Raw genomic sequence first — 13,561 nt, forward strand, 5'->3', positions numbered from 1 at the left:
GAAGACCTCTCCGGGACCGTCCGCCTCAATTGTGCTTCTTCTTCCTGCTCTCTTTTTGCGCTCCTCCTCTAAGCATGCATCTGCCGGGCTTGAATGTTTTTAAGGACGCTAGTTTTTCTTGGGCTACTTAAACCCAGAAATTCTGGTCTGTCTGTATGACTGTTTGTCTGTCCGCCTGTGACTCGATTCAGCCCCCCGGCCAAAGTGAAGCGAAGTCTGAGCAATAGTCTTATATTTTCCCGGCCAAATCTGAACGTCTAAGTACGGCTTATATGTTCATACTTGTCAACGTTGTTGAACAAGAACAAGACATTACGCCAATATAAGACAGAAACTTAATACACAAGGGATATTTACATTGTTCTTTATAAAAAAAAAATTAATAGATGCTTGATTTCTGCGAAATGAAATACTACATCCACTGCAGAAAAAAAAATCTCACTGTCGTCTGCTGTCGCCCGCGCCACTATAGCTTCTGGTGGCACTTTAAGAATTCAAGCGGCAACAGTTACGAAAGGTTCCGCTAGATACGTTGAAGTAGAGCGCCTCGATTCACGGATGTCTCCGCCGTACGGCAACGCTGGCATCGAGGCACCCGGCCTGTAGCAGTGGAACGCGGAAAATTTTAATTGTCTTGAGCAAACCTTTGGCGTGTTTACCTTGGGAGGAGCGCGACGCAAGTGGGACAACATGAGAGGTGAGCGGGAAAGCGAAGGGAGGCATTAACTTGGCAAATGTCGACAAAGAATATCGTCTTCTGTCGACATTCGCGATGAAAGGAGCAGTTTTTTTGGAGCAATTTTTTTCCCTACTATCGGGGCTGATGAAATAATGAAGCCCCAACAGCAGTAAAAAAAAAAAAGATTGATTATTTACTCAGCCCCAACGGTCATAACCCCTATACGCCGCTACTCCCGTTTGTTCTTCGGGGCGTTCCACGGTGGGTCCGCTTCATTTAAATTCCCAATTTAAACTCTCCCATCTTGGTTTGTTGGTTAGAGCCAAGAAATCATTCGCGTATACCCACTCTGGGCGATTGGCCAAGTCAGATTGGTATCTCATTGTGGAAAAAGTTTAAGAATTAAAGCTAAGGATCAATCGAAGTGAGAAGATTGTGGGGAAAGTGATGCTAACAATTTTGAGAACCAAAGAAAAAACAAATTATAACGTACTGCTGTAACAATAGATAATTTACCATATAGAGTAAACGACCTTTTTCGAAAATACTTTTTGTCACTCTTCGCTATCGCGCTACTTCGTTTTTACACTCACTTCGGGCATTGCCCCCTGAAATACGACACGCATGTTTTTCTCCACTCTCTTTATTTCCTTATTGCGCCCTAACATGAAAAAAAATTTAGTCACACTGCCTTCCCTGTGCCCTCCTTGATGTTCTGCACTGTTGGCTGGAGCACCAAAAACTGCTGGGTAAAACAAACAAGGGAATCCAGGCAAAAAGGTACCGTTTTATCACTTGTAAATCTTGCCCCCAAGCTAGCTTCTGCAGTGCATTTCTGCAGGCAGTCAGCGATATACATATGTGCTTCCCTTGTCCTCGACGATTGTCACTGTGCTTCAGAAATTTGAGTCACGTGCGCGGGAAGAAAGATCGTGGCGAAGACAAGACGCTCATCGACTCAATCTGGTCTTCTTCCCCTCGTTTATAGCTTCTGTGCGTATGTGGTATTCTTGGCAAAAGATTATAACCTTCCGAAACCAGCGCATTGTTTCACTGTACATAGTCTCTGCTACAACAACATCGCAACATATCGCCCTAGAATAAATAAAACATTCTGGCCAATGCTGTACAATGGAAGGTCTTTAAGCGTACACGCAGAGTGCTTCACTCTCTGTCCGCTTCCATATACTAAGCGTGCATTTGTGTTTTGCCGGACGGACAAAAGGGTGTTAAGGATGTAGTTAATGGGTCATCCTGTTGAATTGTGGTGGGGCAAAAAATTTTCATGTGGAGCACGCTACCAAGGTAACGTGAAATGTCAGATGGCGCCGATGCATTAACATGTCGGCAAAATTTCGTCAGCACTTCTGAAGAACGAAATACCTGCGACAACTTGGCATATAAAGAACGGGCCATCAAAGGTCCTGCTAGTCAAATGCCCCGGGATAAAATTTATAGCTGACACTTAAACGTTCCCCTAGAGAGAAGTAGCAGTAGTAGCAGTGGTATTAGTAGTAGAACCTCTAATTGAAAAGGAGGACCTCTTGTTACGATGGAAGGAAAATGATGGAGAGGCAGGATAAGAGAAAATAAACAAATGCTGGTAGTTTCCAAAGGCTCAGAGTTTTGAACGAACGGACCATTTCTTGGTAGCAGCAGTGGAGTTATAGTTCGGTAGAGGTTCGGTAGTTCTGTACAGCTGCAAATAGTGAAGAACCCACTCAAACAGCCAGTGTAGATCGTTTCTAATTGAGTAAACTGCAACTTGAGATAGAGGGGAAACAGAGGGAAAGAGAAGGAGAGTGAGAAGGAGAGCAAGAAGCAGAGGGAGAGTAGGGGGACTTGATATGATTTACCAGACGAGTTTTGAGGGGAACACGTCTTGTACAACCATGGTTGTCAACCAGCATTTCTTTGATACTTGGGGGGAAAATTTTTAAATATGCAGTACAAAAGAAGGAGGGGCGGGGAAGGAACATTACATTGACCACTGTTTTTGGAGACTTGTAAGCGTGGGAAACTTGATAGGAGAAATAGGCGGAAACTCCCCGGCGGTGTCAGGGACAAACCGCATGTACACGAGTAAGAAGCTTCGCTTTCCTCGGGCAAAGGAACAACCTGAGCCATTCCAGAGATCGTATAAAGGCAGCCGTATATGCTCGTGCCGTGACTATACTGGTCTCCCTGATGGCCTGACTCTGCTGCGTCGTTGCCGTCGGATGCGCTCGCAGGGGCGCACCTGAACCCGGCGATCACGGTCGCTGTCACAACGGTGGGCAAGTTTCCCTGGCGCAAGATCGTACCTTACATGGTGGCCCAGTACCTGGGAGCCTTCGTTGCCTCCGTCATCCTCTTCCTCACGTACAGAGGTGAGTTTACCGCTCCGTGCGTGCGGGCGCGTTTTTTAGTTTGTTTGTTGCTTGGTTGGTTCCGACGAATGTCCCGTGTGATACTATACTCGGTTACAACTCAAGAACGGCACCACCTCATGTAGTGTATCACTCCGCCAAAGCGCCTAACCCGTGACGTCAGTGCGCGCACGTTTTGAAAGGGGTTTGCTATGAATGCGTGATATCGTCTGCCTTGTCTCACGCAGTTTGTTTGTCGTCACTGGAGTCGTTTATAAGCATATTAAGTCCAAAAAATCACGGGAACGGCTCACGCCATGTTCAAAATATTCCCAGTAACGCCCTACTTTCGCCGCGCGGAGAAACATCCGGCTACGGTGATAAGGCACAGCGGCAACTTCCGGTGCCGTTCTTAAGTTGTCACCGAGTATAGGACATCACAAAAAGCAGGATAATTAGACGTGTCAAGCGAGCAGCAATGCTCGCGTCAAGGCATTATATGTAAGCCAGTAAAAAATATTTCGTGAGGACGACATTATTTATTGCCTTACCCTATTTAATTGCCTCATTTACAGAATACTTTTAAGCATATACTTAGGTACAATACTAAAAGGAGTAAAAAAGAAAGAAACATTCATAATGTACCTTAAAGCAAACAACACTACACTACGATGACCCGATCTTACGAGGCTCGATTCTTACCAAAAAGTGAAAGAAAAATGTAATAAATAAAAAGGTTATTTTAAATGAATACTATTCAAGCATGCAAGGATATATCGGCTTGTCGAACTAGTGTCGAGAACGTTCTAAAAAGGGTCAGGGTTATTTAGACACGATTTGTGAATTAGCTGACACAAGAATTTAGGCACGAGGAGCTTTGCGCAGCCTGTAAAGGGCAGCTCAACCAGGAGCATGTAATGGTGTAGTTGGCGAATCAGTGAGTCCATATGTATTGTGGGTAAAGAGCGGACTGCTTTCTGCTGAACGTTTTCCAAAATGGTGTTGTCAGGAAACCTAAAATAGTTGCGTGTTCTTAGACGGGCCGGATAACTGTGACATTTGCCAAGAGCTTGGTTTCGTTCTTAGAATAAGAGGCCTCTCAACGAAAAATAGTTTGTTCATCAATTTTTTTTTGTAACTTGGCGCACATGCTACGCCAGACTAAAGCCAGATGATATTATTCATGCTTGAGAACTTGGACTGGTTGGTACTTTGAATTGGCACGTTGTCAAAGTGTGTGAGCAAATTAATTTCTTCTCGTTCTTTACACGTAACATGAACACGAAAAACGGTTCGTTGTGGTGTTTCTCACTCGTTATTCCGTCAGCAAGTGTAAGTGAAATTTTGTTAAGACAAAACGGGTTGTTGCCTGACTGTAAACTTCGTTGCAAGGGATGTTTCATCAAACGCATGCAAAGTTCCGAGGCGCAGGAAAGTCGATTTTTAAGCAACAGTTTTAAACATGACATGCTTGACGAAATTGCAAAATCAAAATTAAATAAAATTTAGATTGACGAATTAAAATCAAAGAAGGCCCAGAAGAACATCAAAGGAGACCCTCGTGGTCTAAATTAATCCGAAGCCCTCCACTACGGCGCGTCTATTAGTCGAAGTGTTCGGTGCATAGAACCCCCCAAATTTGAAAACTTAGAACTTAAAAAATGTTAATCACTGTCTTTAGATTATTTCTATCACACCCACAGCCTTTGGCGCATAAGACGCCCACGAAACAGTTCGTTCAACTTTGACAGGACCGTTCTCGATGTACGCCAACTGAACTCGCCGTATGCCATGTTCCCGGGTTCAGCGTCAGCCCGCGTGCCTTTGTGCCCCGCTTATCTAGGAGAGCTGTTTACATTCAGTTGGTCAAAACAGAAACACCTGCGACGGACTACTGCCCTTGTTTATTTTTGCCTTTTGTAATTCTCGTCTCTGCAACGACGCATCGCTCATTCCGAAAGCTGCCTTGTGACGGGTAGCCCCATGCTATAAGACACTTGTCATCATGCCCTTATCAAAACGCCGGCCTTGTTGGAAGACGTCCGTCACGACTGAGGAATGACAGAATTTGTATGGAATGACATCCTGAAAGACCTTGTCCTCCTTTCGCTTATGACAGCACTGTACAGCGCCAAATCTCCGAGAGAATGCGCCGTTTATAAAAAAAAGTAAAATGTTGATGAGAAATACGAAACAAAAACAAGTGTTATGCCCTCGGTCGACCTCCTGGGACCGTACGTCGCTCGATGTGCCCCGTTTTTCCAACACAGTACACGAAGTGCTTATCCGTACGGCGCATAGGAATCAACGGGAACGTGAGAACATGAACGGCCATCAAATATGATAATGATTATAAGATAATCCTAAATAGCTACTTTTTTCAACGTCACGATCGACGATGGAGTACGTTTTCGGCCACTTGCGTGTTCATAATTCTGCTTAGTTGCACGGGAGCAACGCCGCCAGGATGCCTGGGAAACCCCCGTAGTAGCAGTTCGACGGACAGAATAAGGACCATGTATGGGAAGCTAGCATTTCGACGGAAAGAGTAGGCCAGTGCGTGAGAAACGTCTACAGGAGGTTATAACGGGGGCAATAAGAACCAGAAGTGAAATTGCTCGCGGAGCAAACCCCCACCCCCCTCTCTCTATTTCTGTGTGCTTACTTTCTAGCCCTCTCTAAAATCATTAAGTCTTTAAAGAAGGCGGAGTGAACGAAGAAAATTCACTCCACGCCAATTTTCTTCGCTGTAAGCCGCATTCAAATTCCTAATAAATAGAATGACCCGTCCCTTCATTTTCTAGTGTCGACCAGCGCTAGCGATGCAGATTTGCTTCAGAAGACCTTTGGCACAGCGCACTACTTCATGGCGTCAACTCGTTGTCTTTATTTTATCTTCGCACCATGCGTCTGCCTTTTCTCGTGGAAAACAGCCACCAGGGAAAACAATTGCGTGGCGTTTCGTCACGCATGAGACCCAGATTTGATTCTTATACCACTGATTTGGGTGAGTTGGTCCATATACACGATAATTCAAAGCACAGATAACGACGGGACAAAGTCTTACTGCTGTCTCTGGAGTGTTTTTTTTTTTTTTTTCGGTCGGCTGGTTGTCTTCTTTTCGATAGGAAGACCCGATTTTTGTTTTGGAGCATGTTGAAGTAAAGATCTGTTAACTGTGTCATTGCTTGCACCAACTTGTGCAGTGCATGCCTCTTTGATTAATAAGCAGTTTGGTGCAGCGTAGTGTCTGATATAACTATCTTATAACTATAACTACTTCTAAAAGAGCTCTTTATTGGTGTATTACTGCTTGCTGTAACATTTCTAAGTGATTTTGTGACCGCACACTCCCCTCTGTACTGCTCCTGGCCCCTGAGGGTACGTGAACAAATAAAAATGCAAATAAATAAATAAATAAATAAATAAATAAATAAATAAATAAATAAATAAATACGCATTATGTAGCGAGTAGTCAGGCAATAACTGTCGGTAAGGTGAAGAATTAAGTGTGACGCCTTATAACTGCAAAACGTATCCGTAATTGGTCAAATATATACACATGTAATCGTTGCAACGAGAGTAAATGTATATTGCTGTATAGCTTCGGAATCGATGAAGAAGAATAAAAAAATGCGGGACACGCGAATGATGCGCTATCAATTCACTTGTGCATAATAGGGAAGCAGACTTGAAGGAACTTGGTGTGTAGCGTTTTTGGGGATACATGGATGCAGGGTGTCGAACCGGAACCGGAACCGAACCGAAAACCTGAACCGAACCCGAATTTTTGCCCGGAACCGGAACTGAACCGGAACCGTATTTTTTCCGCCATTTTGGAACTGAACCCGAACCGGAACGAATCGAAGGAACCGTTCCGAACCGGTTCCGGGGCTTCAAAAATGTGATTTCTAGTTTTCCAGTTCGGTACCTTACCTTGCGTCCGAAGATATTTTGCCACTCCCCAGACAGAACCATGAAATATTTTGCGTAGTCTGTAGTTCCCAAGGCCCATCATGTTCTCTTCTAATTATTTCCCTCAATTTAATGTAAAGTTGTCCGTATATACTATCAGTTTGCGTTAGGCACTGCCCATCTCTCCCAATTATCTTTTACGTTTAGAATAACTTAAGTTATAACGCATATTACGAGGCAACATATCATGGAATATTCTTCATGGTTTCTCTACATGGTGTTTAAAATCGCGTAAAGTTTTTAATGTCTTGTTAATTCGCATGCATCCCTGTCCGCTTGTGGAGGCCTTCAGGGACACCATCAACAATGCATCCATATCTTCCACTTATAGTTTGAATGGGCAGTTATATACAAACAGCACTGAGACACAAACACTCGCAGTTCTTGTGGCGAATGGTCCAGATGATACAAGAACTGCGAGTGTTTAAGGAAAAAGACTCCAAAAATGGGACCACTTAAATAGTCAGTCTGAGAGCACCGATTTGCCGACAGCATTGCCTCCGTGGGAACGCCCATCCATCGGAATTCTGCGTCGACGCCCGATCCGCCGGGATAAAAGAAAAGTACGCGAACAATACGTTCGCACTCTCGCAAATAACAAGGAATGCGACGAAGCTGACATCTACACCGACGCGGCTCTGAATGGAACGACGGCGGCCATTGCCTGGACATCTGCGGACCTGCCGAAATTGAATGGATCCAGGCACATTTCTAACACATTCGGCCTCGTAGAAGAAGTAGAACTTCTAGGAATTCTGGGAGCGACGCAGCAAATTTATAACCATTCCGGCCATCTATCCACGAAGAAATTTCGCATCATCACGGATTCCTATGTTGCTGTCCGAGAGTTAAATCGTCCGTTTTCACCGAACAATACGGCAACAAACATTCTCACATTGATAAGAGACCTACAAATTGAAGGCTTCAAAGTTCGAATTGTTTGGACTCCAGGACACACTACAGGCGCAGAAGGCAACCGTATGGCACACGACGCTGCCAGGGAGAAGCTACAATCACCTCCCACGGTGCCCGCCACGCCCGTCCCCCCTCTCCAGGCAGACTGGCAACTCCAGCTTCGTCACCTCAAAAAGGAAAGCTGCAAGCGCTTACAGGTAGAAACTCCTGTTGGCATCCTTGCCCCTCTCAAGCGCTTCTCGCGTCCCGGGGAAGTATTCGCCAATAAAGTGTATCGAATGCAGCGTACACCCCCCACATTATTTATAAATGGACAGCTCCAGCAGGATCCGAATTGCGCCGATGCCCCCACTGTAGTCGTGAAGGCACACCAAATCTTTATCACTTAATTTGGCTTTGTCCATCATTCGACCGTAATCGTCACCAGCTTTTAACTCTAGGTCCCGCCCCTGTGACTGAACAGGAACATGTTAGTCGGGTCCGCGACGATCCCACCACACTAGAAGCTATCACCGAGTACGCCCTTGAAAACGGACTCTACAAATTAGTGTAACGGCCTGGTAGACTTCCCCGTTCTACCTACAATGTGAACTGACTGCAGCGTGCACTGTTTTCAGTGTGAACCGCGTTGTCTACAGTGTGAACTGTACATTTAAGTGTGAGCTGTGCATTTTAGTGCCACTGACTGACCTGACTTTTATGTGTTCATTTTGTGATTAGGACGCCAAGACTGCAACTGTGTTCATTGTGAGAGTTGTTACCTTCCCCTTTTCCCCTCATCCTTACCCCCCCAGGGCCCCATGGCCTCTCGTCTAATAAAGTTTTTCACTCACTCACTCGCAGTTCTCAAAATTAACGTAACTTTTTCTTGTATACAGAATACTAAGATGTAAGCAATGCCCCGAGTCTTTCGCTTTTCACGATATTAATCAGAATACTTTGACTACTTTTCGTCAGAAAATTCCCTCTATTTGGTGGAACCCTTTACTTCTGTGCACCACTGCAGATGATGCCTACTATACTTTTCTAGAATCATATAAAGATGCATATAAAAAGTCTTTTCCTCTTAAGATGGTCAAGAAAAATAAGAATATAAGGAAACCATGGATTACAGACGAATGTCTGAAGATGATCCGTAAAAAAGATATATTGTACCATAAGTTTGTAAAAACAAAGAACAGGGACGATTTTGTAGCCTTTCAAAAGTACCGAAACTTTGTGACAAAGCTCTTACGCTATACTAAAAAAATGTACTTCGAACATGTGTTTTCTGAGGCTTCCTCCCGGCGGGATGTCATGTGGCGGGAATTGAATAAAGTTTTGCACCCACTTAACCCCCGTGCGACGACTTTGAATTGACAGTAGATAATAAACCACTCAAGGGTCAAGAACTGGCAACCAAGTTTAATCACTATTTAACGAATCTTATGCAATGCTCCCACAATGAAAGCGCTATGAGCTTCCTAAAGGATTCTAACCCCCACAGAGCCTTTTTTTCTCCGGTAAGGCCTCAGGAAATATGGTCGATTTTCTTGTCACTAAAAAATAGCAAGGCCATAGACATCGATAGGCTTCAGATTCGGCCTATTAAGCTTGTACTGGACCTTCTTGTATCGCCGCTTAGCCATATATATAACTTATGCCTTACTACTGGTGTTTTTCCAAAAAAGATGCAGCAAGCTAAGGTCACGCTCTGTTTAAATCCGGGGACAAAACGAATTTTTCCAATTATAGACCGGTTTCTGTACTTCCAGTTATTTTAAAAAGCTAGAAAAAGTAATCGCGAAACACCTTGTGTCATTCTGTGACAAACACTCTATTATATCATCAAAACAGTTCGGTTTTCGTAAACATATGCCAACGAATTAGCTTTACTAACGCAAAAAGCATGAATAATCCAGGGATTTGAAGAAAAGAAGGTAACTTTTGTTATATTTATAGACTTTTTCAAAGGATTTGGTAGAATTAGTCATTTAACATTGCTTTAAAAATTACAACATTATGGGTTCCGGGGGCTTTACTGTTTTGCAATCTTATTTAAGTAACCGGCAACAGGTCGTAGCAATAAAGGAACACAACTCTTCTTCACAAGAAGTAAGGGCTGGAGTTCCGCAAGGCAGTCTTCTAGGGCCAATCCTGATCAATATTTATATGAATGATATCGTAGAAATTACTGACATTGCACATTTTATTATTTACGCAGATGATACCAACATTTTCTTTCAATCGTGTGATACTACTCAGCTTTTGCATTTAGCAAATATAACCCTCCGAAAGCTCCACAAATGGACTAAAGCATACTCGTTAAAAATAAATACTAAGAAAACTAAAGCGGTGTTATTTTCACCAGCTCAAAGATCTGTTGACAGAAACCTCAGTTTGTACATCGGATCTGAAAAGATTTGTATAGTTAGTGAAATAAAAACTTTAGGCATTGTTTTTTAAGAACATTTAAAATGAGATGCCCATGTCTATCATGTCTGCACTAATTTATCTCGAGCGTGTGGGGTGCTTTGTAGGTTACGGCCTGTGGTTACATCAAATATTAAACTTATTCTTTATCATGCTATATTGACAGCTCACATCAATTACTGGAGCCTCGTATGGTTAACCAGTTCCGCAAAAAAATATTAATAAGCTGCATTTATTTCATAAAAAGGCCATTCGACATATCGCAACTGTACCATATGACTCTCACACCAACGAACTATTTCTGCAGTATAATTTGCTTCCTGTCCACTGTATCTACAACTTTAATCTTCTAACAAAGTATAAAAATAGCCTGCAACACAACGGTGCAGCGTATCTAAGTATATGTAGTTTAAGAAAACCGTTGGACGTACCGTACGAAATTAGGGGAAGGAGTACATGGTTCGTGCCGTTTTCAAGAACGAATTAGGACAATGATAGGTTGCAATCCCGAACTGCCCGCCTTTTAAATAACCTAGCCGAGAGTGGCATAGCTATAAATACAATTTCTAAGTGAGACTTAAGGAAACGTTTACTGCTGATTATAGAACATTTTTAACTGACAATCTATTAAGCGTTGTCTCTCGTGGCAACCTTGGTTTAGCCAAAATTACTTGTAATATTTCTCAAGCGTTTTATTGGCATTGTCTTCATTCCCTGCAAAGTTTAGCATCTAAAACGTACCGTACACTGATTTTTGCCAATATTGTGTGTATTTATTTATGTGGATACTTCTGTAGTGCAGATTTTGATGAGTGTATGCATACCTGTATATAACATGACTTTTTCTTCAAGTTTTGTCTTTTGCTTTTTTTGTGTCTACACAGGTTCCGTACATATCCAATATTTCTCTTTTTATGTACCTGTGTACCCTGTTTTGGTTTGTAACCTTTATATGTATGTATGTACCTATGAGTGCCTATATGCGTGTATGTATATCATTTAATAAGTATCTTTTACAAACTGTGAGCTATAGTGCGTTTTAATGCTTTCTTTTATGTTTGTATGTAATATCGACATGTTAAGGCGATATTTATTTTCTTAGGATTATTTCCTGTTCGTATGCTTTGAACTCCTGTTTCTGCTCTGCCACACCAACCGTAAGGTGCAAACACCTCGTCAAGCTGCAGTTTTGCAACTTTTTGTGTTTGTCCTCGCATTTCTATGTACGAAATGCTCAATAAAGTTGAAGTTGAAGTTGAAATTAGTTAGGTGAGTGAATGAGCTAATGTGAATTATTGGGACTGGTGTGTTGATTAATTTTGATTAAAAGAATTAGCGGGTCAGTTAAGGCGGATTCGACGGTCGAACCAAACATGATATCTTTGGGGTCCATGGCATTTGGAAATTTTGCAGCGTTCTCCTTCTCGACCAATCAGGAAATTTTGTCACGCACAAAGTAGCCGCAAAGTTATGTGAAGACCGCCTGAATGCTATAAAAGGTCTTTCTTTATGCCCGTATTGATAGTTCTCCGCTGCACCACAGTGCTGAATGTATCAATATGTAACCACTCCTGCCTTGGCTGTCAACAGGTGGCTGGCAGTATATTACAAATAAATAAAATTATGTTGTTGCTGTATTAAAATTGACATCTCGGACTAAAGTTAATAACTAATTGCCTAATGCATATTGTATATTCATCAAAGAGTTTTCAAAACGTGTGTATATATGAGGGGAGACAGTTGGAAAGAAACTAAACTGCAAGAAAAAAAGGGAGGGGCGATCAACTGGTTTGATGCAAGAGCCGCCCGATAGCATTCTTCAGTACCTTCTCTTTGTGTTACTGTTCTGCAGCCTCCCACAGGTGTAGCATCTCAACCGCCGAACACAGCCCCCTCTAAGCTGAGGAAGCGGCGATAGCACATGCGCTTAGCCAAAGCGGCGCCAAAACGCCCATAACAGACCCTTAGCAGGCGTGGCCCAACTTTGCCAACGGTCGATTGCATGTTACAACACTTCCGATGTTCAACCAGAGACCACCAACGAGACCAGTCACGATTGTATGGGCGCCAGCTCAAACTGGCATCCACGGCAAACAAGATCACCAACCTCGTGGTTCGAGATTTGACTCGCTTAGCCGGCGCTGATGAAGCCCGACCCGAGTGCATGCATCCTGCAGTCACAGACCAAGAAGTTACTCAGCACTCTGGCCTCTTCCATAGAACGTACTCCTCCCCGCACAAATCGCTACCGATTAACCAGGAAACATTACTCCGCACCCTGTGGGTATACACCTTCCCACACAACGCCAGACTTCACCTCTTTGACGGGACACAACTCTCTCCATTGCGTTGATTCTGTGGAGAGCCTGGGAACCTCATACACATAGTAGGCGGCTGCGACTAGTGTGCCGTAGATCCATCCAACCTTCATCTTTCCATAGAGAATTGGGAGACAGCCATGGCCAGCTGCGCCCTGGAAGATCAGTTGTTCTTGATGGAAACGGCTGTCGATTCGGCCCCCTCGAATGAGGACGCCTGTCTTAAACATTGCCTCGATTGAATTAAACTTCATTTTCTCTCTCTCTCTCTCTCTCTCTCTACAAGTGATAATTACTGCTGCTTGTGACTTCACTTGGCTATCATCTTTCCCAGAGCCCAATCGCTGTCAGCAGTCGCTGAAGGGCCATTAGCAAGTTCCTATCTCCAGTGGTTCCCTATCCAATGTCGTCCTATACCAGCCGTCCAATGAGTCTTTAGACCATTCTTTCTTTCTAACACCTCTGTTAGCAGATAAAAGATGAGCAGTAGAAAATTTTTCTAAATACCACCTGCCACGCTTGGCAGTCGGCGCCACATACTCGTCACACTACCATAGAAAACATTTTGCGGGTACAGTTAAAGGAGCTCTTGACACCTCAGATAATTTAACAACGTAGGGGTACGAGCTAGTTGGTACTCCATCTAAACACCGTAGAGCGCAGTAGGCAAGACAAGGGACGTCCGTGTCCCCCTTCGTCCCTTGTCTTGCCTACTGCGCTCTACGGTGTTTAGACCTCAGATAAACTGGCCGCGGTGGCTCAGTGGCTACGGCGCACGGCGCTGATGAGCACACAGACGCGGTTTAGATTCCCGGTTGCGGCGGCCGCTTTTCTGATGGAAGCGAAAAGCGAAAACGTCCGTGTGTCTGAAATTTGGTGGCACGTAAAGATCCCCAGGTGGTCAAAATTAATCC

At 43.6% G+C, this 13,561-nt stretch overlaps 1 protein-coding gene across 5 annotated transcripts in view; it reads left to right on the forward strand.

The window, feature by feature from the left end:
• Window positions 1-13,561, forward strand: part of LOC144169578 (aquaporin-7-like) — a 128,289-nt gene that overhangs the window by 87,295 nt on the left and 27,433 nt on the right. For all 5 annotated transcript variants that reach the window (XM_077698816.1, XM_077698815.1, XM_077698817.1 and 2 more), the window contains exon 3: window positions 2,911-3,048. In XM_077698816.1, coding sequence (XP_077554942.1) covers window positions 2,911-3,048 — 138 coding nt within the window. The remainder of the gene's footprint in view (window positions 1-2,910; window positions 3,049-13,561) is intronic.

This window comes from Haemaphysalis longicornis, unplaced genomic scaffold, assembly GCF_048455015.1.
Source record: "Haemaphysalis longicornis isolate Haplotype H1 unplaced genomic scaffold, Haemaphysalis longicornis Haplotype H1 scaffold_2, whole genome shotgun sequence".
Taxonomy (NCBI): Eukaryota; Metazoa; Arthropoda; class Arachnida; order Ixodida; family Ixodidae; genus Haemaphysalis; species Haemaphysalis longicornis.